Source organism: Xiphophorus couchianus, chromosome 19, assembly GCF_001444195.1.
Source record: "Xiphophorus couchianus chromosome 19, X_couchianus-1.0, whole genome shotgun sequence".
In the NCBI taxonomy this organism is placed as follows: domain Eukaryota; kingdom Metazoa; phylum Chordata; class Actinopteri; order Cyprinodontiformes; family Poeciliidae; genus Xiphophorus; species Xiphophorus couchianus.
The window spans coordinates 9,276,879-9,304,216 of NC_040246.1; the positions used below are offsets into that span (position 1 = coordinate 9,276,879).

At 39.2% G+C, this 27,338-nt stretch overlaps 1 protein-coding gene across 2 annotated transcripts in view; it reads right to left on the reverse strand.

Moving 5' to 3' along the window:
• Nucleotides 1–2,356: 2,356 nt before the first annotated feature.
• pdss2 (prenyl (decaprenyl) diphosphate synthase, subunit 2) overlaps nucleotides 2,357–27,338 on the reverse strand; it is a 34,063-nt gene continuing 9,081 nt past the window's right edge. For both annotated transcript variants that reach the window (XM_028001033.1, XM_028001032.1), the window contains 6 exons: nucleotides 19,960–20,158; nucleotides 12,113–12,187; nucleotides 11,349–11,519; nucleotides 8,839–8,970; nucleotides 7,289–7,324; nucleotides 2,357–3,669 (listed from right to left, as the gene is read on the reverse strand). In XM_028001033.1, the coding sequence (XP_027856834.1) occupies nucleotides 3,514–3,669; nucleotides 7,289–7,324; nucleotides 8,839–8,970; nucleotides 11,349–11,519; nucleotides 12,113–12,187; nucleotides 19,960–20,158 (769 nt within the window). In that variant the 3' untranslated portion in view covers nucleotides 2,357–3,513. The remainder of the gene's footprint in view (nucleotides 3,670–7,288; nucleotides 7,325–8,838; nucleotides 8,971–11,348; nucleotides 11,520–12,112; nucleotides 12,188–19,959; nucleotides 20,159–27,338) is intronic.

Consider the following 27,338-nt stretch of genomic DNA (forward strand, 5'->3'; position numbering starts at 1 on the left):
ATCACAACACAGCCTGTTACATTTCTGTCTAAAACATTGAATAAGAGCCACTAGTGGAAGAAAATCTGAAAAATAAAATAAAAACCAGGATAAAGTTTTAAAATGTTTGGCAATTACTCTGCTGTCGCTAGTCTGGAGGAGCTGAGTGGGGGAGTCACTCAGCTCCTCCACTCAGCTGCATGGCTGCCATGGGACATTCAGAGATTTCTCAAACATGAAAGAATCAATCAAAGCAACACTCCAGGTATGGAATTGATGAGGTAATGAAATCATTCCATGATGTAAAACTCAAAAAAGTAAAATTCACATCCCCCTCCTTAAAAGGGCATCCATATACAATCAATCTTTACAGGGAGAAACGTCAAATTGGTGAAAAGCAGACCTTATGATACTTAACTGAAGTCTAAAAGACTGGGTGATTTCTGAAGGAGAGTGTGTGTGTCTGTGGGTGTGTAATTGAACCAGCCGGACGGAGCTGACCGAGTCTCTCTCTGCCGGACCCGGCTGTAATTTCACCGCTCACCGTCTGGGACCAGCCAGCCACACTTGGGCCGCTGTTCCCGCCTCATGTTTTGGATGTAAACTCAGAGCTTTCCCAGCTCCTGCTCTCTTGATACCCAAGACTCTAAAACTGGAAAAGCAAACAGAGTCTGGTTCCTGCCATATAAAACTGAAAAAAGTCCTCCATTTTCTCTCTTTCTTGCCTAAGTTTGAGCTTCATGGGAGATTTTTAGCAGATTAATGCTGGTAGCAAAATGTTTTCTAGGAAAAAAAACAAAAAACCCTTACGGTTTCTGCTCCACATTAAACATTCAGCTTTATCGCTGCAGGAACTGTTTTCTCCTGAAGATGAAGCTAAAGAAGCTCATCCTATTAAACTCTCTTCTGCAACACTTGCTTTATTCCCAGTGGGAGCAACAGTTTCACAGCTATGACCAGCCTTCACTCACCAAAAAAAGTTTTGTTTGGTAACTATATTTGTCATTCTGACTGTGTCCCAGCCTCTTTTCTTGTTTGGCCCTTTTAATTTTCCATATAACTTTCCTCATGTCTCCTCACGGCGAGGATGAATATTTCATGAAGAGCCCAAGGCTTTCCCTGGCCCGAGGAGAACCTCGCTGTACCCACGAAGCCAAACCAGAAAAGGATGTGGACGAACAACAGAGAGACAAACAGGAGGCTAGTTTTTAAGACGCTTCACTCCACCTTCCTTATCTAACCTCTTTTCAGTCATCCGCCTCCGTTTCTCCATCATGCTCACATGCACCTTCCACCTGTCAGTCTGCAGGAATTCTGACATTCACTTTCTACAAACCTTAGAAGTTTTCCCATCATCAGGATTCAATCAAACTTTTCCTTTTCTTTTTGCAAGACGATACTGCGTATCAATTACTTTAATTACTTTACATCCTAATATTTGTGCTCCCAAACGTTTTGGGTCACTTTGGTTGAACTTCCAGATATGTGAACAGAGCATTGAAGGTGCTGTTAAGAAAGGTTGATTAAAACAAGAGGAGGAACTTGATTGCTGAAATTCTTTCTCAGAAGGAAAAATAGGGAAACATTTTACTTTCAACTGGAACCCAGCAGTTTGAGTCATATCTAAAGAAACAGTAATACTATACTAGCTCCCGTTATTTGGAAAAATAAGAAATTATGCACAGTGTAAATTTCTGGCTAAAGCAGATTCTTATTCTCTTGTTCTTAATTTCTGTTTCTGCATTTTCATCGTGAAGCACTTTTGGGGTTTTTTAAACTTTAAAAAGTGTTTTAGAAGTAAACTTTGTGTGCTTACTTTCCCTTAAAACTTGTAAAAAAACAAACAAAAAAAAAACTGTTGATCTCTGTTTCTGAGTTGTTAAAAGGAAGTACAATATAGCAAAGTACATAAGCTGTCCCAACATTTATAAAATATGTTGCAGACACTAAATGAAAAATGAGGAGAGATGCAGCAGTCAAGTGGCCAAAGATGATTGCCTTTGAGATTTTGACTTTTGCAGGTTATTGGCTAAAATACTGAAAAATCACTTTTTTTTTCTCATCTAAATAATTACATCAAAACTAAGAAACTGAACACAGCAAACATCAGCTTAAACGTTGATGCACTTACAGTATTTGTGTTCAATATGTCTTTAAAAATCCGATAAAAAATTCATGGTCTGACACATACAAGAGGAAATCTGTTAATTGGTTCATTTTCTGTTGGATTCAAAACTACCTGTAGTTCCTGTATCAAAGAACCTCTGCAAATTTTTTCTCTTTTCGTCATAAAAGAAACATTTGCAATGTCTAAAACATTGAATAAAGGCCACTAGTGGAAGGAAATCTTAAAAGTAAAATAAAAACCAGGATAAAGTTTTCAAATGATCTCCATTCATATATTTATTATGTTTTCTTTGTACCGTTTCAAGTTAAATACAAGTTTTGAGTAACTTGTAAATAATTACATTCTGTGTTTCTTTTACAGGAGACAGACTTTTCTTCCCTGTTCCCTCTTTGTACACTCTGTCCTTCAGGTGTAGCCGGCGTGAGACGGACAGCTGCCAGCGGTGGCCTGGTTTCACACCTTAGCTGCGCCTCCGCCGCCCCCCATGCCCTCCACAGACAGCAGCCTGGGAAACCACAGGCCACCAGGCTGGCGCCAGTCTGTACGGCTTAGAGCAGGGCAACCGGCCCAATCAATACCTCTGCATTTCCTGTCCATTTGCTCAGGTCTCTTCATTAATAATTACTGCTTGGCGGAGCTTCAATGCGCTCGCTGGCTGGCCCATAGGGGAGAGGTTTGGGTGACCTTTCCCCGCCCCTGGGTTGCCTCAAATCTCTCTCTTGCTCACACATAAACACACACACACACACACACACACACACACACACACACACAGATAAACAGGCATTGGGACTGACATAACAAGGCAACATTGATGACATTACAACTCCTGATTCACCTGAGTCGAGCCTCTGCAGTAAAGCAGTTCTTTGCTGCATAATTGGTAAAACAGGACCCTTTTCTGTAGTGAAGCTCCTCAGTTCGGCAAAGAGTAAAATTTCAAGCAGCTACAGTTTAGAGCATCAGCTTTGCACTAACAAGTATGTTAAATAGTTAAAAAAAAAAAGAAAACAGGACATTTTTGAGAGTAAGTATTCCTTAGTGCCTCACTTGCTGTTCATGGCACATTTTCCAGATGACACTAACAATTCATCAAAACATCTTAAATGATGTTCTGCCCGGTATGTGGCTGTGCTGATAAGCCAGGTAACAATAAAGAGACAGTTTTTTTTTCTTTCTTTAAAAAGCAGTCTGCCGGTAATTTTCCCTGAGCAGGAGAGGGGGAGTATCGGAGCTGCAAAAACATCTGGCACGAAGCCGGAGTGATGAGTTTTTATTCGATGATGAACAGTTGTATGAGTTTCTGAAGAAAAACACGAAGACGGCGTCATGACCAACCCAAGACTCTCTCAGTTCTCCACAGAGGAGTGTGTCTCTATGTGTGTGTGTGCGCGCCCGTGCTTGGGTCAGAATTTGTTGACGGCCGAGGCGATGTTCTCCAGGGCGGATCGAGCCTCAGAGGAGGGGAAAGCCTGGATGGCCTCCAGAGCCCTGTTGCTATGGTAACGGCACAAGTCCACCGCCGAGCTCACGCCTTTCTCCGACTTAACCGCTGCCAGGAGCTGCGGAAGGAGGGAAAGCAGGCATTAGTTTGTCACGTCTGTGTCAGCGCTGCCACTGTGCAGCTGTCAATGAATGTACAGGAAAAGTTAGTTTGCTCTTAAAGTCGGAGCATGGCCGTCAGTTTCCTCTGCACAAACACGAACACACCGTCAGCTGGAATGCAGGTTCCCTTGTTTATCTGCAAGCTTAAAGTTGGACTTTTGTTGTTTGGAAAATTGAGACTCTTAGCTTTCGTATCATCTGACTAATGATACTTCATTTCACTACAATATAAAATATAAAGTAATGAACCAAACTCTTGCCAAGTGTGCCTCTACAGATCTCTTCTGTTGCGAAAGTGATCATTTTATTTATTATTCAGGGAAAACAGCTAATCGAACTGACCTGGTCTTACCTGAAAAAGAAATTTACCCTTAAACATAATAACTGAATGGGTACTTTAAGTACCCCTTACCTCTCTGTGGAGGAATTTATCCCCCTCTCTTTTGTAAATTGTTTTCTTTCAGCCACATTAGAGAGGTCTTCAAGCATAAATGATGGCGACTCAATAAGATTTAGACCCAGACTTTGACTACGCCACTTCAAAACTCTCATTTGTTTTTTGAGCCATTTAGAGATTGGCTTGTGGTGTGCTGTGTTGGAATGCTGTTGAGCTTAAGGTCACAATCTGATTGTTGGAGACTCTCCTCCAGGACGCTCTAGGAAATGAATCTATAAATTACTGCAAGTCATTCAGGTCCTGAAGAGGCAAAGCAGCCCCAGCCCACCACACCACCACCACGCTTGTAAGTATAATGCTCTTTTTCTGAAATGCTGCCTTAGCTTTACATTACATGTAACAGGATCCACACCTTAAGTTCCACTTACACCTAATGGTAACATTGAATGTTAGATATTTTAGACAGCCTTTACTGTTTTTTTTCAGTCAGTCATGGTTTTCACATTGGAACTTTGCCTTGGATCCCGTTTCTCTTTCATGTTGTTAAATCATGAATATTGACCTTTAATGAGGTAGGGGAGGCCTTAGCTGTTGTTCTGGTGTTTTCTATTGACCTGCTGAGATAATCATTGCTGCACTCTTGGAGTAATTTTGGTCGACCCTCCATTGCTGGGAAAGTTCACTGTTCCATGTTTTTATACATACTCTCACTGGGGCCAGGTAGCTTTGGATAAGAATTATAATTTGAAAACCGTAGTTTGTATTTATCTTTGTTCAACATTAAGATTTGTTTGGGGATTTGATACTTTAAAATGTGACAAAAAAATCCCCAAAAGAATTCTGTAAGAAATACTTTTTTTAACTTCAAAATAACGCTGCTTAGTTTGCACATCACATTTCCTCATTCCAACATGTTGAAGTGGAAGACATCAAGTTCAATAAGCATTAACAGCAGCTTAGAGTCTGTATTTTGGGGGGGGGGGGTTCTAGCTGCGTGTTCCTGCTGCTGCACTGGGACATCTTTTTGCTGAGGGCGTTTTGCCTCATGAATTCTGGAAGTGGAAAACCCCCGTAGGCCTTCCTTTAAGAAAGAAGAAGTTAAATAAAAAAAATAACTGTAGGAGCTAAACTCAAAAACATCCTGCCTGCTTATTTATTTTTCAAAAAAATTAGCTTTCTACATGCATTTTGTACTATCCTGCCTGCTACCTTTGTTTCTTTCTGCATCAGTTCCCTGATGCTTTTATTCCCTGATCTCTGCTGTTTGGATTAAAGGTCCAGCTCTTCATAGAAACTGGGAAAAAGAAAGACGTAGTCTTTTCAGCATCAAAACCCTCCAGCCTATCTTCATGCTATTAATATTCAGCAGAGTCACCTGGGAATATAGTAGTGTATATCGCGCTGTGCAACAAACTCTGCAGCAGGTGATCTGCCCGCATCTACCCCAGTCATATAATCTGGATAATCAATGTAAATAGACAGCTAAAAACACAGCAAAGTAAATATTGCTTTTCTAAACTTTTTACATTGAGAAAATCCTCTAAGTGTGAGCAACTAGTTTAAACTTTCAGCCAATCAGAGATCTCTACCTTCACAGCAGTGTGCTCCTGTTTCTTCCAGCAACTACTGCTGGACAGAATCCCTTCCCTTTAAAAAACAAATAGAATGGAAACGAATGGCATGAAATGCGAAACATTAGGCCCGTAATTAGAGAAATAACGCAGCTTGTAACCAAAAAGATAGAATATGGTGGTGGTGGCAGCATCACTCTCTGGTTTCTGGGGCTGGTTTCTTTGAGTACCACTGCAGTTTTGTTAAGGTTTGTGAAATTCTGAGCAGTTTTAGATACCAGAGAGTTATGACCCAAAACCTTTATGCACCTGCTCCAGTCCAAGCATATGTGAAAAACACAAAAGAATGGCTTCATGAGAGAAAACTAATTCTGAAAGAAAATCTGTGGGGTAATCTGAAGACGGCTATGGAGAAGAGGCATCCTCCATTTGTGTGTTATGACGGAGTTAGACAATGTTTGCAGAGAAAAGTGGATAAATACAACAAAACACTGCCCCAAAAGAAGCCCCAATGCTGAAATAAAGATGGTTTAACTGATTTGTGTTATATATTTACATTTTCCCTTAAAATATATGCTAATTTGTACATGATGTACATGTTACATTCAAATTAAAAGACTAAAAAAGCCTATAAATAATTTATCCTAGTCAAATTTTCTTCTCCAAAACAAAAACCTGGTATTATAACGGACTGCGTACACTTAGTATTGATCGAATAGATTGGTCTCTTTCATGCCTGGATTTACAGGAGACAAAACTCAAAGAATAATTGAATAATTTTAGGAGTAATTTGAATTCTAAAGAATCACAGTTTTTGAGACACATCATTTTTTCATTTCTGGGCCAAAAGTATCAGGGGGAAAAAAAAGAGAGAGAGAGAGAGGCCCACATGTCCTGTTGTCCAAATCAGGGTTACTCAAGGTCTGTTACAGTTTTTCTTTGGCTGCTTTTTTACTCTTCTGCTGTTTATGAAAAGAAGACATCCGCTTTTGTTTCCTTTGTTTAAGTAAGGACAATCTGGCTTTCAGGGTACCTTCCTTCAACTATTACTGCAAGAATAATGAGAAATGTGGTGAATCTTTAGCTTGCTTCAGAAGGTGTCTCTCACTTCTTAACACAAAAAAATAAGGCAAAGTGTGGTTCAATTTAAGAAAATCTGTTTCCTTTCTACATTACATTTCATCATAGAAATCATGCAGATTTTTCTAGGTAAATCCACAACATTAATGTTTTCTCCTCTCTAGCTTCCCTCCTTGGTTCCCCTTAAAAACTTCTCTCCTCTTTTCGGCTGAAGGAGATTCTCTCACAATACCTCTTGTCTCAGAGCCTCGATGTCTCCTCCACAAATAGGCCTCGGTAACCAATCTGTCCAGCTCTGGTTTCAGACGGGACCAGATAACACCCCCCACCCCCCGAACGCTCCCCAGACCCCTCCCCTCTGTTGCTTTGGTCCCATTCCGGCCTCACACGTTGACTTTGGAAAGGCGATTTCCTAACTTCGACATGAGTTGCAGTGAAAAGACATCCAGACTGTTTCTGGAAATACTCAAAGAGGTGAAAAAGGTGAAATTGAAAAACAAGACATGATAGTTGAAAACTTCACCTTACCTTACTATAATCCAACTGGTTTCTCAAGGTCTTTGCCTTGGAGACAAAACAGAAGAGTTCATTTTAGTGAAGATTTTTGGTTGTTTTGAACTAAATTGCAAATTTCATTAATTAAAAAAAGCCTAGAAGGCAAAAAGTTTTCTTTCTTCAGTGATGTATGCAGGTGTTATTTCCTCTTTTTTAACCCCTTTTTCACTTCTGTTGGGACTGAACATCGTTACTAGATTGTGACGCAATCTCTTTAAAAACAGAGAGCAGACTGCTCATAAGTGTTAAAACTGCCACTGCGTTGGTGCTTTTTGCTTTGTAAATGAGAGATTCAGACAAAATAAACTGGGGGTTTCAAATAGGGATTTTTTTGTCCTGGCTACATGGAGATCTGCAAATGCTCATTTTGAGGTCATAAAATGTGATTCCTCTTTTTATTAAAAAAAAATCTTTGGTGTTTAGTAGATATTTTCTCATGTATTAATAAACACGGCAGTTATTAAGATCTCCTCTTCTCTCTATGACTAAAGCTGATTATGGAGGTGATATATTGCTTTATGCTGTTATGTTTTTCATTTAGATGTGTCTTTTTAAACTTCTATTCTTTAGGAGTCTTCTCTGCTTGTGATTCAGATTTAATCTGGGGATTCCTAAAAGATTTTCCTACTAAATATCACACTGGGAATAGCAGCAGATATTTCTGCAAATGTTAGGTTAAAATGTAGAATATACAAACAGATAATGGTTGAACAAATGGATCGATAGATGAAACTTTTGGAAAGGTAACAAAGTCTAGAAATACAAATATTTTCCATTATTTTTTCTATTTATCTCACTTATCTACATCTTGAAAATATATCAAATTTCGCAATTGTTTCCAGAAATTTTCTTCACCAGCTTTTAAATCCCTTCAGTGAAGCTTTCTATTTCTTTCCTAAGTAAATTTTGAAGCGTTGTCACTATCTTTACGTTACCACATCCAGTAAAACCTTCAATGTATAACCAGAATTACAGTTCAAACAACTTTTAAATTACTCTGTTGACAAAAAGATGAGGAAATCAGAAGATTTGTAAATTTTTAGCACAATATAGAATATGTTAGTACAATTATGCTTTGGTGGAGGCATTCTTGAGACATTTTTAATGTATTTGTTTTGTAAACACTTACAATACAGATCAGAAAACCCCAGAACATACAGCAGTAATAACAAGTAAAGTATAAAAAGTGATGGTGCTCAAGTTTCAAGCCTTTTGACTTAGTGACAAAAATTGATTTCCAAATTTAATTCTAATTAAAAGTTTAAAATTTTTACCACAGAATCTGACTCTTTAGTGCACAAACAAGCAGCTTCTCTTCACTGCATTTAAACTTAATGGGTTTAGGAAGCATTAGAGCAGCTGGACTTAACACTTTGCTTCATCTCTGTGAAATAAACAAACTGAGATCACAGCTGACTTGTGCAGCCTAACTGGGTCTTGATTAAAAAAATTTTTTTGTTTTTACAGGAGATGGTAAGAATCACCAGAACCGCTGACAGTGTGACTGACTGTCCATGTTTTACCTCCTCGAGCTGCTGGTGCCACTTCTCCTTCCCGACGATCTGACGGTGGAAAACCACCGGGGCGGCGCTCAGGCTGAACGAAGTCATCTCTCCCAATCTGCTCTTCACAAATGGCTGCAGGTCAGAGTTCAGCTGTACAAAGGTGGAACACATAAACAGTCAATGATGCTGCTCCGCAACATTCAGGCTACCAATTACACCGTCACACTGGAGGAAAAAGAAAAAAAAAAAAAGTGGTTGAAGTGACATTTGGCTATCTTACACTGGGAGAGGTCCTGCTAATGAGCAGTGGGGTGGACAGTTTGGTGAGAGGCAACAGTCCTGATGAGGACAGTTCTTCCTTTTAAGAGCTCATTTCAGCGTTCACCATGCTGTGACTCCAGCGTGCTGCAGAGGCCCCGCAGATCAGCAGCTGCAGGGAGCCTCGGCAAGAAATGGCAAACCACTGCAGCACTGTGCATAAGGTCGTCCAAAAACTACTCAAAAAGCACAAACTTTGTGTTGCATTTAGGTTGTGTCCTAATAACATTCAGGTTCAGTACAAAACAACCGTTTGGAGCATCCTTCCAAATTTCTGCATTTCATCTTTTTGCCTGTGTCCTCTTTCTACAACGTTTCTTGCCAATTCAATTCCAGTTTGAAGCATTTGATTAACACAGATACAGTGAAACTAGAGGAGGGCCAATTACTCATGCTTTCAGACATTTCTGCTCCATGTGGATCGGAAGCTCATTTAGTCTTTTGCTTTGATATAACTTCATCACAGTCACAAAACGTACATCTGTCACAGGAGGGATAAAGCTTGCTAAGAAAAAAAGGAGTGTTAACGAAAGTGAGACAAATTTAAAATTTATTCAGTTTTCTGCACCAAATTTGTTACGTTTCACAGCAAACATATTTATCCCTGCATGTTACAAGCACAAAACTCAGTAAATTTTATAAGGAAAGACCCTAAACATACAACCAGAGCTGCAATGGAATGGTGTAAATCGAAGCCTGGTTATCTGTTAGGACGGTCCAGTTAAAGCCCACATCTTGTTAGGGCAGCAGAGAGAACCATAGGCTGCCCCCTCCCCACTATGGAACAGATTTACACTTCCAGGCTCCACAAGAAAGTTTTGGACATTTTAAATGACTCTTCACACCCTGGCCATGGTCTCTTCCAGCTGCTGCCATCAGGCAAGAGATACAGAGCAATAAAAACCAGGACAAATCGCCTAAAAAACTGTTTTTACCCGATGGCAATCATGGCACTAAATTCAAAGGCATAAGAACTTCTGCTCTTGACACCACTTTGTTATAAATGTAAATTCTGTTGCGACACCTCCAGGCGCTGCAACCATCTTCTGATGTCTATTTATTTCTCATTTTGTACTATTTATTTCTTTATCTTTGTATATTATGTATATACACATAGCTTGCATCTTAACTCGAGACGAGCAAATCTCAATCTCGTTGTAATCTGTTGATGACAATGACAATAAATCTTATCTTATCTCTTATCTTAAATTAGAGATGCACAGATCCGATATCAATATCTGTATCGGTGCTAGAATTGAAAGAAATTCCAGATAGGGAATCAGTGACAATGTGCCTGACCCATAAGGGAAAATATATTCAGTCTAATTCTATTTTTTGTTCTCTGAGCAACATAAGGCTTTGTTATTTATTTTACATTACATTTAGAGTTACTAATTGATCTTTCTGAACTATTTGAAAGGATCGCTGCAGTTTATTTTTTATCAATTTCAGTTTCTCTATTATTTATCTACATTGGCTGTTATACTTCTAATTGCACTGACTGAACAAATTAAAGTTGTGTTATTTTTACATCTTTGGTGCAGAGCTATCACATACATTTTTAATTCCGTTCATTTATGTTTGTTCTTTGGGAAAAAAAGAAGAAACGTTTTAAGTCAACTCAGCATTTTTCTGCATCAGATCAGAATCGGCCGATACTAAAGCTCAGTGAAAAAAGCGGATCGGTGCGTCACTAATCTAAATCAAATTGAGACTTTGAAAATTGTTGTCCACAGCCAATCTGATTGATCTGGAGGTAATTAGCAAGGAAGAATAGGAACAATGTTCACTCTAGTAGAGAGATACTATATAACAACCTTACAGATTTAGGTAATGGTGGTTTTGCAGGCCATTAAATCAGAGGAACGAAAACAAATGCAAACAATTATCCAGAATTGAGTTTTGGTATATCATAAAAATTTTCTATAAGCTACACTGAAGTTGGTGGTTGGTATATGACAAAACGTGAAAAAGTTCAATATTTTCTTAAAGCACAGTACCTAAATGTGTATTTTTTATTAGATTTCTTTTTATTTTATTAAAGAACCTCTGTCCAAGTCTTCAATGATATCAGATTTCTTAATATTTTCCTTCCAAGTCGCCAGAAATTCTTCAGTAAAGAGGAAAAAAAAATCTGATAAACCAACACAAAGTCAAAGGATTCCATAAAACATTCTGTGTGGTTACTGTTTTCGTTCCCTAAGACTTGCCTTGTGACCCAGCGATAGATGTTTCCCATAGAGGTAGGCCAGTCTTTGGGCCTCTCTGTCGTGCTTAGCGAGCTGCATGGCGGCCTGACAGCTCTTGGCCAGCAGTGCCCCGTGGGACAGAAACGCCTGGTCCTCCCAGGGCGTCACGTCCATGCCGTCGCCGAGACCGTCCTGCGGGGCAAACAGTGGCAGACGCTTCAAAGTTCCCACAGACGAACACACAGTTCCTCAAATTAAAACAAGACATTTCACTCAGGCTTTTCCCACAAATCCTGCAGCCAAAAGATGAATACCACAGAGGGGAAAACAAATCCTCTAAAAGTCATGTTTACAGAAAAAAACGGTGCTGTTATAATTTCTACCATTTTTACTAAATTTAACAAAAGGAAAAACATTTAGGCCAAGGCAGAGAAAGGTCATTGTGAATGTAGAGCATTACCTAAAAACAGAGTAATTATAGGGAAATCTATTTCACTGCAGCCTGACAGCAGTGTGGTCAATTTGAATCAAGAAAGTCCGTCTTGATTCATTATTTATCAGGATGTTTTCTCATTTACAGGCAGCTGGTAGCACCTAATGTCAGAACCAACCAAGGAGAAAGACTCACTATTTATTCAAGTCACAGCTCTACTCCGAGATTTGTGACCTTAATGCACCTAAAACGTGGAAACATCTTTTTTTTCTGGAAATTTAGAATTTTCTTTTCTAAAAGCAGCAATTAGACCAACTCTTTAATGTCATGTTCTCAATAGTGACTGATTTACCTCAACGTTGTAGTAATTCTCATAATATATTCCTTGGACTAAATCCGAGATGGCACTGGAGATCAGTTCAACAATCTGCCAAACAGAAAAAAAAAAACATAAATAAATTCTTCAAACACTGTAAAAATGTTAGAAAATCTTATATACATAGAGTTGATTCTGGTTGGTAAATGTTCGTACAAAGTGTTGATTTCATGAAGTCTAGGATGGACAGCTAAAGGTAAATCACAGCTTGATTCGCCTCCTTTCTAAAACTGAAACTGAGGAGATGAATAAAGACATCAAAAAGGAAAATAAAAAGCTAAGAGCGCTAAAGAAGATGACTTACAAACATGTTCTAAGGCACACTTGATGTCAACCAACGTTACAGACAGAGGAGAAATATCAATTAGTAACATCTTTTCAGGATTTACTTTAAGCTTTAGATCAAAGGCCTACAAAGTATTGCACGTCTAATTAATTTAGCTCAAACCTCATGCTTTGTTAGAGGGATTTCACTAAGAAGCAGCGTCTGCATATGATTGTCTTAGATTACAGTTTGAATCAAAGTTGAGATCTTTGATTCACTCACAGAGGAATCTGAACTACTGAGTATCTCCCTCATTATAAATCACTAACGGAAGAGATTAAACTAAAACGTAGACATAAATGAGGTCGATCAACACTGATCCGCTAATCATGCCATCCATAACATTCGCAATTAAAGCCACAATTTCTCCTGTGATTGAATCGGGAGCGCCTGAACAGCTGGTTCGGAGGATTAATCTAAGGTGAGGTGTGCTGGGCGCCAGGTGAAGCGCCGCTCAGCTGCTCATTACCAGACCACAGGGTGAGGGGTGGGGTTTCTTCTGGAGATGTCATGAAGCACTCCCAGATCTGCTTCCATTCATCACTATATTTTAAATTTACAAAAAGTACATCTGTGAGAGCCAGATCAACTTTCTGTCCAATTCAAGGCAGAGAAGCTGTGAGAGCTTCCAGAGAAGCTTCTCTGTTCTTCTTTCACTCCTTTTCTTTTTCTATAGCAAATACAGAGGAGATAAAACCTAAAAACAATGTCTTAAAATAGAGTGAAAGTAAGTACAATGCAGAAAGCATAAACTGTCAATCGAAGTTCATTGACTTTACAATAAGGTTCCTAAAAAGCTAGAATGCCAAACTGAAGCCAAAAAGGACAATGAAAAACTAAATCAGTATTCAGGACTCTGTTAAAGAAGTCAGTGACATTCATAATGTCAGGATAATCTGCTGTCTAAAAGTGATTTAGTTGCCTGTTATTTTTTAGACATGACATTCACAATCTGAGGCACTTAAATACCGACTCCATGTACTCCTTTGACTCCATGCTTCCACTACCAACCCATAGTCACCAGAGCAACGAGTCAAAACTGAAGCTTTTTCGGTTTCAGGGTCAGTGGTATGCTTGGAGCAGGAAGAATGAAACATGCAGGAAAAAAATATATAAAAAATGATGCATGGTGGTGGCACAGTGATGCTCTGGGACTGCTTTGCTCCCTCAAACCTGCAGAATGTGGAGAGCAAGATGGATTCAGTCAGGATTCAGGAGGTCCAGGGCAGAAATGTGACGCTGATTGGACGATCCCACGGACATCCTGGTAGATACTCGAGGGGCCACCATTGTTTCCTGACTTTAACTCAGCTGAAATTCAGTGGTTGCAGCACCCAAAACCAAGAATATAAACGAGTTGGAGGCGTTTAGCGATGAGAAGCGGGATAAGATTCCTCAGGAACACCGTCAGAACCTGCTGTCTGCATCTGAATCATGGTCAGGTCAGAACAGCAAACTGCTGCTCTATAAGTAAAGATGCTCATCATGAAGGGGTTGGATACTTCTTAAGAGTGCAGTAGTTAATCGGAAAGAGCTGCTAATTTGAACTTTTGGCCAATAAACCTCATATGCAGCTGGGGTTGAATTATTTTAGGGCACAAGTGTACATTTTTAAATTCAAACAACATTCTCAATCAAATGTAGAACTTTAAACTCTGAAATTTCCAAAAACTTGGCAATATTACTTGATCTATTTTGCTCCAGACACCAACAAAAGATGAAAACAATTAAACACACCTCACTCACACTCAAAATGGCTAACTTAGTCCTCACTCAGAGACATCGTCCAGCCTTAAGAGTGCTGTTAGTGTGGCCTGGTACAGTTTTGTGTCTTCACTGATAAGAAAAGAAGATCATGTCCAGCCAATCAGCAGCTGTGGCTCATGAAGCTAGAAACCAGGCAACTCCAAGCAGTCAATTTAAAAAGACAACATTTTCAGCCTCTGGATCCATTGAGAAAACATCAAACTCTGTGTAGAAAAGACAGACATCGGTTCATCGGTCTGGGATGAACCGATGAAGTAATCGGTTCATCCCAGACATCCTTGGGTACATCAGAAAGCTCCAGAGATGTGGCTGCTCAGTCAGGCTCGCAGCGCCCTTTGGGTAACGGTATCCACCGGGGGAAAATATTGAGGGAACCCGAGCTTCCTACCCAGACTTGGAAGGACAATGTGCCTACAGTATTACCAGATGTGGTGTCTCTGCCTGGCGTGCCTGGGGAAGGGGGGCGGACAGAGACCTGTGTTTTTTTTTTTTTTTTTTGTGGAAAGTATCAGATTAACTCTCCCTCTTACTCCATTCCCAAATCCAGCCAGATCGTGTTTTGCCGACAGAATTGAGAGGGGGGAGAAATCGGAGCCCTGTGATGAGATTATTTTACAGTTTATACAAGCAGCAGCATAAGTTTCCTCTCAAGGCCACGACATATAATCTCCATCATTTTCAGTGTAAAAGAGGAAAAAAAATCCCAAACACTTCCAAATCTGCTCATCCATCATCTTTTTTTTTTTTACTAAAAAGATCTGGAAATAAATATAAAAGTCTAAGTTTACTCAGGAGGAGAACCATTCAGCCTGTTATAATTCCTCACAAAATTAGATCCATACTGTAGATTTTAGCTCAAAAAAACTGATGGGATGAAAAGGCTGACCGTGCAGTTTGGAGGCATGAAGTAAAGTTGGAAAATTAGGATGGAGAAATGGTGAAAAAGGACTTAAATTATTACAGTTTTTGTTTTATTATGTATGTATTATGATATTAAAAATCAGTACTTCAAGCCCGTATTGTCAAGCTAGTTATGATACACAGGTGAGCAGGGTGAGGACTGCAGGTATTTCCATGTCTTGTACATGAAGACAAAGCAGGACAAATGTTTTCATCTGCAGTTAAAAGACAAAGTAGTTGACATTTAACATTTCAACCCTGGTGTATGACCAGATCGTGCCAACAAACAGCTCAAATGAGCTCAGCTCAGTCTGAGGGAAGGACCGGATAAGCCACTGCTTCCTCCTCCTCCCTTTCACCTTTTGTTTTACACATAATTTTCCTATTTCATTTCCTATTTGTTTTATTGTCATTTCAATTGTTAAGGCAGAGAAAAAAAAGAATGAGGAGGCCCCATTGAGATGAGAAACCTGTAGCCAGACCAGGAATACTTTGGAAGGAAGACGTGTATTACTTCCGACTAGGAAAACACTGGAAGAAGCTCTCACTGGGGAGAAATCTCTGCATCAAATCTCTCCTTCTGGAGCCACATGTTGCTGTTTATGTGGCACTAAACTCTGCAACAGGTGAACAGGTGGAAGGACAGACGGAAAGAAGAGACGCATGATTAGGATGGAGGGATGGATGGATAATTGTAAAGATTTGCATGGATAGGTGGATGGATGGATGGATGAATGGATGGATGGATGGATGGATGGATGGATGGATGGATGGATGGAAAATTGTAAACTTTACCAAGGATGGTTAGATGGATGGATTGATTAATTTATGGATGAATGAATGGATGGACAGATAGATTGATTGATTAATGGATGGATGGATTAGCATAGATGGATAGATGTATTTATTTTAGCTCACAGGTTTTATTCTTTAACGTCTTATCCTACATTCAATTATTATATATGGGTTTCATGAAACGTTTGGCCTGAAGTTTTCTTCTTTTTTTAATGTCTTCTGCCTACATCTGTAATGACAACTGGAGGACAGGAGGAGGTGACATTTTTGCAAATGGACCCAAGAACTCAGGAAATAATTGGGGAGGCAGCACTGACAGGTGTCCAGTCCGACGCTCCGAGTGACAGCGACGCTGCTGAAGGCTCATCCACAAATAATGATCCGCTGTCAGATGTCACAGCCATTTACAGACACACCTGTAAGCTTGAGACGTAATTTGTATGATGGAAATCACAACTATAAATAGAATAAAACTCATTTATTTCCTTTGTAAACTTTTTTTCCCCTAGTGTAGTCTTGAAGGATGGCAATACTTTCTAAATGTGAGTAAATTGTTAGCTTTAAAGCAACAGTTTTCTTGAATGAAGCTGGCCGCTAATGAATTTCAAATGAAAACAAGATCAGCAAAATCATGTATTTCAGGCCATAACACAGAAAATATCAGAGTAACTTAACCAGCGGTCATCAAATGCATAATTTAACCCCCAGGGTTAAAACATATTGGGAAACAAACTGGTTGTGATAGCATTATTGAATTGCAATTATGATTTTTGTTGTGATTTTCTTCAATCTTGTCCTTTGTCGCAATAATATCCCAGGGGAAATTGGTTTGTAGCATAACACAAAAAACAGAAAAAAAGCATACACATTCATTCTGTTAGAACAGCACAACTACAACTAGAAGCAGAATTAATTGATCATGACAATGTCCAAATACTCGTAAATGCTTGTACGTCACAGCTTATAATAGAAAGAGGCACTGCACATGATGCAATATGAAAATTGTTTCCTGTGAGCTTTAGAAAGCGGATAACTAACATTTATATCACTTCCTGGTAGTGAAAGTACGGCCATATGGTATTGGCATGTAAAGCATGAATGTGAGACTTAAAAATGAACTATGGAACACCTTAACATTGAATTCAACCTAATGCTAGTAACGTTGCACACAGATATTGTGATGATGGATACAACTGAATGTATCATGAGGCGTCTTACCCTCGCTGAGATGCTATGAGAAAAATCTGAAGAATTAACTCTAGAATTGAATCTCCTTTATGTTTGAGGCCTGGTTCTGGTAATGCTTCCTCAAGGACCAGGGTGTGTCTCTGCCCAAAGCAGAGAGTTTAAGTACCTTGTTGCCTTGCTCAAGAGGGATTTGACAGATTGAGAGTTGGAGTGGTTGCTTTGGTTTGTTGTGCTAAAAAGGAGGTAAGCAGGAAGGCGCAGCTTTCGATTTATTGTTACATCTACTTTACAACCCTCAGCATGACATATTGATCATAAAAAGAAAAAAGAATTAGCAGCTGAAATTAGTTTTCACTGTGGGGTGCTGGGCTCTGCCAGAGGGGAGGGGAGAGATTTTGATCCTCTAGCCTGAAAGGTGTTTCGTCTGATCAAAGCGTCGATCTAGACCAAGAATTTAGCTTCAAGAATTCAGAAAATAGCTTCAAAATCGCTAAATGTAGAAATTTTAGTCCTTCATTTGGCATATCAAACAAAACCAGTTTGTGTTCATTTTAAAACAGAGTTTAAATAACCTAGAGCTTATGGAAAAATAAGCAGCAAGATGTCCTTCAGCAAAGCATAACATCTCCACTCTTTTCTTTCACAATGTTCTTACATCTCTTTTATATATATCAACCGTGGGCATCGAGGGAAGTGAAAGTCTATCCAACAGCTCAGATTTATTATTGGAGTGCAGAGTTTGCATCTGTGGAACTTGAAATATTACATCCTACCACATATTGCTTCCAAACGGTCCTTTGGGATTGCGATATTGCAAACACTGATATTGCAATGATGACTGAGATTGGATATAAAAAAAACTCATTAATGAGCCGGACAAAAACTCAACTCAAAATAATCAAAGATAAAGGCCATTAAACACATTTAATTAAACATAAAAAGCTGAAATTTAGATTTTTTTTGTCTTTGATAAATTTAATAATTTTCTATATACATCAAATGCTTATACATCAAACTGAATATGAGTATTACATACAGACCCCGTAGGGAGTTCTAGGTCTGCCTCTTAATCTGAGGCAGAGCCATCCTAAACTATTTTTTATCCCTATCTCATGACCACAGGTGAGGTTTGAAATATAAACTAATAAATTAAGAGGTTCACTTTCTGATTCAGTTCATTATCAACAAGGCATACCTCACCATGAAAGCACACTGTCAAATGAGGAAAGTTGAGCAATAAGGAGCGCTGTGAGGTCTAAAAGAATATTTTTCAGTAGAGGAACAATATCTGCATATCTACTAGTGCATCCTTTAAGTTTAGAAGCCTTTTTGTGCCTGAAATCAGTTATTTCTCTGAATCAACAACAACATAAGAAACCCTCAAAGCAGGCAAGATGCATACGTAGAATTGAAAAATTATGATAAGAGGAGTGAAATTTTATAATTGAAAGGCTTTAAGAGGTGTAACAAACATCAAAATATCACCTGAAATTACAAAGCCCCGTGCCTGCTGTGGTGTGCTTTCCCCTCAGTTCATTTCGTTTTGCTAACCTTTTCAAAGCTGAGTAACTGGTAGCTATCAGATGTCCGTTAAAAACTTCCACTGTGGGTATGCTTCCTGCGGTTGCTTCAGATTACTTTCACACTGCTCATAAACAGCCCTGCAGGTTTGTTTGAGGGAGGAAAAACAAGCACTGCTGTGTATTTCTGCAGAGACTGATTCTCAACACTGAAGTAAAACATGTTCTTTTGCATCCTGCTATATTTCTCATGCAGGCTCATCCACTGATGCTGATTGCACGGTGCGTTTGGTAAAGCACTTCTTGGCTGCCGAGGAGCAGAGATAAAGCCAGACTGTGCGCACGAAAGAAAGGGCAGCATGAAAGCCGCTTAGGGCCAGCATAACTGTGGAGGTTATTTTGATTCACTGCCGCATTCAGAGAGAGGAGTGTGGTGACAGCATCTATCAGCGACGCGTTACCAACAAGGCAGCAGATACGACCTGTGGCGCACCAGCAGCATTACCTCTGCACTGAAAGACGAAGCTGAACACTGAACCAGGAGGTCTCCTCAAGAACTCCAATCACAAAAGTATTTATACCTGTTTTTATGATGATTTTTGTGCAACACAAAAGCATTTTATGTTTGCAGATTGCTACAAGCCAGGTAGGGGGGACAACTGACATGTGGCAGAAGGTATTCTGGTCAAATTAGACCAAAACTTACATCTTGCATCATCTGTGTGGTACAAATAGTGGCTGGGCAATATGGACTTATAGTTTTATCACAATATTGTGATTGGTAAAGATGTGGCAACAACAGTAAGAACTACTTATTGCTTTTTTCTCTGGGTAACTGTACGGGTATGATGCTACACTTATGGCCACACAATCATAAATACTCCTCTTGAAAAACATTCCTGTAATACGCTTCTGTAGGATGCCAGTCACAAAAACATTTAATCCTATTTTCAAATTGATTTCTATTTATTGATACTCTCATTGAGTATCAATAAATACTGAGAAAATAGTAAAACTAACAATCCTGACAATACAGAAAATATTGTCACAATTTGAATTTATCATGACAATAAATGAAAATTCTTACCATGATAAGAAATTCATCATGATAAATGATAAGCGATAAATGTCCACCAGTAGGCAGAAACGAACTGGACATCACCCTGAACACACCATCCCCATGGTGAAACATGGCAGTGGCAGCATCATACAGTGGGAATGTTCATCTTTAGCAGGAAATAGGAAGCGTATCAGAGATAAACGCAGAGCAAAATGGGACAAAGATTAATTTTCATGCAGGAAAATCTCCTGCCTTTATCAAAGTCTACCTTAGTGTCGTTGAGCTCGGCCAATCCTGTACAAGCGTTAGCCAGCAGGAAGTCGCCACTCAGGACGGCCATCTTGTTCCCAAACTCCATGTCCTTCAGCGGTCCGTCTGAGACGGTCCACTCCTTCAGATTTACGATCCCTCGATGTACCAGGAATGCTGTGTGGATGAGCTCTGTGATTTCTGCCAGGTTCCTCTGACTATAAAGCAAACAAAAGAGAAGAAATAAAAATAAGAGGAAAAAAACAGCTTTTCTTGTCTTGCTTTTTAAAGGAGGATCTCTTGAGACTTGACAGACTAAGAGCTTTTTGACTTTTTGAAATATGCAGTTTACGGCCTCACAACAAAAAAAGAGCATATGATGCCTTTTTTCTAATGTGCACAAGAGAAAAATACTCTAAAATACTTCCTTTTCATCTGATATAAAGGTGCATTATATCACTTACTTTATCATTGTTTATTTCAGTGATTAAAATCTAAAAAGTGAAACTCTTTCAGAATTATAACATATAGTGTGATATATTCCAAAGGATTTTTTCTGTTAATTTTGATAAGATAAAGCTGATGAAACTCAAACTTCCACTGTTCAGAAAACTCAATGTGAAAAAAAACACCATTGCTTTTTGACAAAATATTTTCTTCCACTCAACTTTCCAATAATATGCTTGGATACAGTAATCTTTTACCAGCCAGCTCCTTTTCCAGTAATCATTTACGTATATTTTGCCTGTAGAAAAACTCATAGATTATATGTTATAGTTTAAATGATTTTTAGGAAGATTTGTAACTTGATGTTTGCCAGTGACAGCGTCAACAAAGAGGGTAAGCCACAAAAAGTTATTGTTAAAGAAGCTGGCTGCTCACACAGCCTCTATCCAAGCTTATAAATGGAAAACTGAGAGAAAATAAAACATGTGCCAGAAAAAAGATGCACAAAAACCCATCAGATTTTTCTGTATTAAAAAGCTTGTTTATTGTTTTTTTTTTTTTAGCTTTTTGGGAAACAAAAAAAAAAATCATTTTTGTTAGCATATTTAAGAAAATAAAAATATTTAATGGAGTGAAAATGTAACGGATGAGTTTCACTTTTTTTCACCTATACTCTGTAGAAATTACACTAGCAAAAAACATCAATGTGATCAGAACTGTTGACGTCAAGATCCAGAGAAATATTTTCTGACAAACGTTAAAAATCCCTGTTTTTCATCCTCCAAGGCATAAAACCAAGAGACATGTCAGAGATTTCGCCACACAAAGTGTCAGGGGGTTGCATAAAGAAAGAAATTAAACTTATCATTATCAGATAACAGCCATTCTTGATTATGAGGAGAGGGGGGAAAAAAACGACACAACAGTGGTGTTTGAATAGTCTTTTAGAACAGCCTAAGGGAGGATATAATCAAATGTTGATTCAGTCATTGGTGGGGGATAATTAGGCCTCTCTCCATATGGAAGGAGCTCGCCACGCTGCGACAGGAGGGATCCATCCAGACAGGGTCGGATGCGCTGATAGCCACTTACGACCTTCTTTCACCCGCCGTGAAAACCTGATGAGCCGCTCGTCTGCTCCAAGCTACGACGCCTTCCTATATACGCACTCGCAGCCAGGTAATTGCCATTCTCTGCGTCAAAAAGATGTGATTAAAATTCAATAATGTCATGTATTTTGCCCCTCAATCACACCCATTGTCTGGTCGGTTTCGCTGCTTGGTGGCGCACGGCAACAACAGCGTCGTTCCCCCAAAGAGAGTTAATAAGTTCAGGGCTCAAATAAGAGCAAATTAACAGACTGACAGTCGAATGCACTCGGGGTGAATCAGTGATAGCTGCACTTCAAGAGGAGAGTGAGTTATTACAATGAGACGAACAAAACATTATGATTTTAGGTCGTACAGGTTTACAACTTTAATTCCAAGTCGACCTTACAATGACTATTTCATCCGAATATTCATAATAAGCACATTTTATCTTCTGGTTTCTCATGTAAACGATCGATTGTAGGGATTTGTTAAAGAAGAAATCCTCTCTCACTGCAGATGGATTTCCTTCCACGTCCTGTGACAGAAACTAAAAAATAAGGACACCTTTGTTGGTTTTTAAGGATTTTGGAAAATTAAACAACAATCATTTGAAAAAACTGGGACACAGGGGTGGCTATATGAACTGAGGTGCTATTGTGATACTGATAAAAATTAGGATTAAAAAACTAGTACTTCCTTTTTTTAGTTGTGGCTGTGACTGATAGCATTCATAGCAACACAAGCACAAATACTGCTGTTGAAAAACATTCTCAATAGAAATACTCAGGATGCCACTTACTGAAAGAAATGTGATTTATATTACTAATATGCACACAGTAACTGCATTTAATTGTATTTTTTAAATTTTCTGATGTTTATTAAAGCTCTTGTGAAACAAATAGTGATGAAAATAATAAAAATAACATTTCTGATAATACTGTCAAAGTTTTGTTATACATCATTATTGAAATTTATCAATCCAACTATAAATCAAAAATACTTTTGATAAGAAATCTTTCAGGATAAATGGCCACCACTACTGGGACACCTCATCAAAGGAACGTATTTGGACAATTACATATTTAATATAAACTTCGACAATCCTGAGATATTCAAATAATATTATGAAACAATTATTTATTTTTCAGTATATAAAGTGGGGTTTTGACACAATGTGAAAAGACCTCACCATTGATCTCTCAGAAACAACTGTTGCTGTTCATCAATCTGGAAAAGTTTATAAGGTCATGATTTTACAAAAAACATCTGTCTGACAGCTGGAGTTTGGTCCAAACTGGACAATGATCCCAAACACAGCAGAGAATCTACAACAGAACGGCTGGAGCAGAAAATAATTAAGGTGTTATACGTCCCTGTCAAACTCAAGACCTGAAACTGATTGAAATGCGGTGGGACCTTAAGAGAGCTGCGCGGAAAAGAAATAAACCAGTTCTCCTTGTTAAATAATTAGCACTGATCTATTAGTTCCCATTGTAAACTACTTTCTGTTTTCAATAATGCAGAGTTGACAGAAAATACTGAGTGCATGCTGCTGTGTCAGTGTGTCAGGTGTTGATTTGATTACTCTAGCAAAATTAGGCAGAAACATGCAATTGTGATTTTTATCTTGAGTGCTCCCTATATGTAAATCTGCAAATATTTTTTGTAAAAATTTGCATGTCATTGATGTTTTCTGCTTTAGGAATTAAGTTTCGAAAGGTTTGAGGTTTTTAAAATTGAAAATGTCTCAAGAGAAAATAAAAATTATGAGTTACATGGTAACCGAAGGGATCTCAATGACACCTGTGTAACCTCAATTTGCTTGTTGTGTTTTTCTAATCAAAATTAAGTAAAAAACTAAGGAATCCCACACAGTGAAAGCATCATCAGTTGAAACCCGGCACGCACACACAATCCAAACCCTTCAATCTAGCGGCCCTCATCAGCAGCAGTGGAGCTTGGGGAGGAAAAAGGGGGACAAGGGGGCCGATGTATAAATAGCTTTGGTTCCCAGTTGCATAGCAACCAATGCCATCTTCCTGAGGTGTAACGCCCCCTTACCACGCCCCTTGTCCTGACTGTTCTGTTCCATTTTCCTCCCTCTGCAGTCTGCCTCGCATCAAACACAGACTTGCGGATCTAAGTGAGTTCCAGTGTGCGATTTAAAAACCTGGCCTGTCCATCGGGCGGCCAGTTTGATGCGACTGGTGACGTGATTTTCACTGGACACGCACAACAAAAAAATTAAAAGGTGTGGCTGGTGCAAGTTGGACAATCTGCGAGAGCGGCAAGTGTTTCAATCTGTCCATCTATCTATTTATCTTGGTGGTGCTTTGGTGAATCATCAGTGTCAGGCAGCAGAGTGGGAAATGTTTTACAAATGCTCCCTGTCAGAAGGGAGGAGACCTTCCCCCGGAGGTTTCAATCACCCCCCAAAACCCACCCCACCTCAACTCCTCTCAATCCCTCCATCTCGCCATTATCCGAGGTGCTAATGAGCCCAGGAGAGGTGGAGGCAGAGGCAGAGAGGGAGCAAACTAGTGCAAATGAGGTGATCAAATCATGCTGTGTGTGTCGGGGTGTGTAGGCGTGTGTGTGTTTCAGTTTGGACTATCCATCTCACGACTGGGCGAACGCTGTGTGTTGGAACCAGTGATCTGATGTGTGTGCCAGATTGTGTCGTGATGCGACTGCATGGTAACGCACCACCTTCCAAACCAGGTCTGAACACCTTCGGGATGCCGTTTGTTTTGGGAGGCAGGATGGGAGAGGTTTCTCAGCAGTCAGGATGCTTGTGCTCAGACATGGCTGCACCACACAGATGTGCCAGCTTGCAGTAAGAAAGAAGCCTTTCAGGCACCAGGAGCACAGCAGTCACTTCTGGAAAACAGTTGGCACACACCCACATGCCTGTCCTGAGCCGCATGCTGGCATCTGGCCTGTGTGTGTGGGCGTGGGGGCGTGTGTGTGTGTGTGGATGTGAGGAGGCCCAAGCAGACCTCAGAGTGTCATCTGAAGCATTACATTCATATTACATTACCACACTGCACACCTCGATATGTGTAATAGCTCGATCTATGTTTAAGGCCTAGAATCTGCACGCTTAATCACTTGTTTCTGACTAAGTCACATTTTCAAATATTTACTCTGTGACCGTTTGCATGCCATGTTAGTTATTAATTATGAGAATAAGGTGTGAGTTAATTACCAGCCTGAAGGAATGTTAAGATTTCACAATTGTTCTTTCAAAAATAAAAAGTTTCCATCGCAGTGTCTATAGCTAAAAGTCTTTTTAATTAGATTTTTGAAGTAGTTTTGGTCCTCAGTTATTTGATGCTGCCCACAGTTGGTCAGTTAGCTGAAAAAAGGTTACAACAGGTTTTCCTTGGTTACCGTGGGACATTTGTGGCCCAGTGGCTTGAATAGTTGTTTAGCTATCAGAAGATTGTCGGACCGATTCCACCTCCTGCCTCTAAAGTCCAAAGTTGTCTACCAGCCAGCTTATCATGTGAACAAGGATCTGGTTCTACTTCCAACCCAATAGAGTTAAATTGATTTGAACTTTAGCTGATTTTCCTCCACTATCAGTGATGTTTACACTCAGGCTGATGTTGTTTCAGGTGAATTATTAGCTACTATGTAGAGTTAGATAGTAGCTACACATTATTGCCGCTAAAAGACGCTGACCTTTGTGCTTTTGTACACCTTTAAATTTCCTCCATCATAACTGTAGTACAGAACAGTGATCCCAAACATCCGACTTCAGTGATGGTGATGAGCTTCATGTTGGGGCTGCTTTTCTAAAGTTTACACTTTTGTTAATTTGGTACACGTGCATGCTAAACCAACAAGGGCTGCTCTGAAAGTTTCCAGTAAGAATACATGGATCTCTTACTCCCCAGATATTAAGGAGATGTGGTTTTAAAACTTCAAGTGGTTAGCTAAGAGCTTCTGTTAAGTAGCTGGCCGCAAGCTAGCTACAGGGGCAGATAGGATATCAATCAACTAAACAAAGCTTGGTTTCCTTTAAGAAGAAGAATTACTTTATTCATCCCAGCAGGGAAATTATTTCGCAGTTACAGCAAGAATTTTTTATACACAGATTAACACACACACGACAGGAGCTGCGTCTGCAGGCAGCCAGCTGAGCCGGCGCCATTTTTGAAGGAGGACATGCGGCAAAGGTCGTTGGGACCAGGAGTCGAACCTGCGACGTCCGCGGGTCTAAGGCCTCCAAATGTGGGGCATGCTAACCCCCTGCGCCACCACAGCACTTTATGAAGGTTTAAATTTAAAATAAAACCACCTAAAACAACCTAAAGTTAACAAATATTATAGAAACCACACCTGTTATAGTCAATATATTATATGCTATCAGTGATTAAAAATAATTGACTTTCCTCTAAATAATAGCATTTATAATAATAATTATCAATTTTATTTGTTATGTCCTTTATATACAACATTGAAATCTCAGAGGGCATAGGGTGGTTGTATGCTTTTTGTCAGATATTTAAAACCAAGAAACCATCAAGCTTACACCATGAAAACAGCCACATCAAACACATTTTTTTCCCCTCTGGTGCTTGTTGTCAGAGTTGCAGTATTAAACAGCATTTTTCCTGCATATCAGAGCAGCTGAAAATGCAGGCAGATGGTCCATTGCAGAAGAACACATCTATGTTGCTGTTTAGCTCCTTTAAAATTAAAGTCTCCTCTTGCTTAATTGCCTATTTCCACATATTTCAATCAGACTGCAGCAAATTGGAAGCAACCTACTGCAAAATGTTTTGGAGAGGCTCCCGTGGGTTGATGCAGAGAGGACCAGGATGTACTCAATTAGCATAAAATTAAGGGACAGCAGGTCACGTCTGAGAGAGGCTTTTTAAATGTCAATTTATTATCTTGAAAGTGACAGCAGCTGCAAAGTGTGTCAGTATAATAATGCAACTTTATGCTCTCTGGTGAAAGTGTCTGTCCTTTTTAAAGCTGCACAATTAATATTGGTGTTGTAACATTCTTATGGAATCTGTGTAGTGGTCTGACCACAGGTCCAAAAATTCAAAATGCTGGTTTTCAAGCCACTCTGTCCGCACTTTTATCTTATGATACAGGGCTGTGAAAAATACAGCTGTATTATACTATAAACGATTGAAGTGGAGTTTCATTGAAGGAATATACGGTAGTTGAATATTGTGATACTGATTGACATTATATTAACTCAAATTTTTCTTGCTTCTCATCATGATGACCTCACAACACAAGATAATCTTTAGTATCTCTATAATTAGTCCCAACAGCACAATTAAACCAGTGATGGTATGCAGAATATGCTCCGGAACTCTGCTTTTATGATTTCAATCAGAAATGGACTGACAATGGTTATTTGTTTATTGTTTGCTATTATTAATAAGACTGAGTGAAGAGCTTGCCATCAACTTTCCTGGATAACATCAACATTATCACATTACAGTTTTTTTTCTTGCAAATGCTGTTCCTACTTAGTGTTTGTTTGAAGGATAACTGGGGAACTGTTTATGTCTGCAGGAATGCTCCCGGTATGTTTATCCGTGTAACATGGATTTATGGCACATCTGTGTGCTGAAACAGATTGGTTTGTGTAACTAAATGCAATGTTCTGTGGAGCAACTTCAAAAAGTGACACCAAAACAAAACAGAGAGGACTTCCAGCGATCACTAAACTCTGTTATGGAAGATTAAGTTTGTTTTGCAGGAAAACAAAAGGTGGTACAACCAAAACTTTATGTCAGCATATGCACAATTGAATAGCAACTCAGCTAAAAGTCTAGGTGAATGTAAACATCCCTGATAGTGGAGAAAAATCTGCTGACATCCAAAT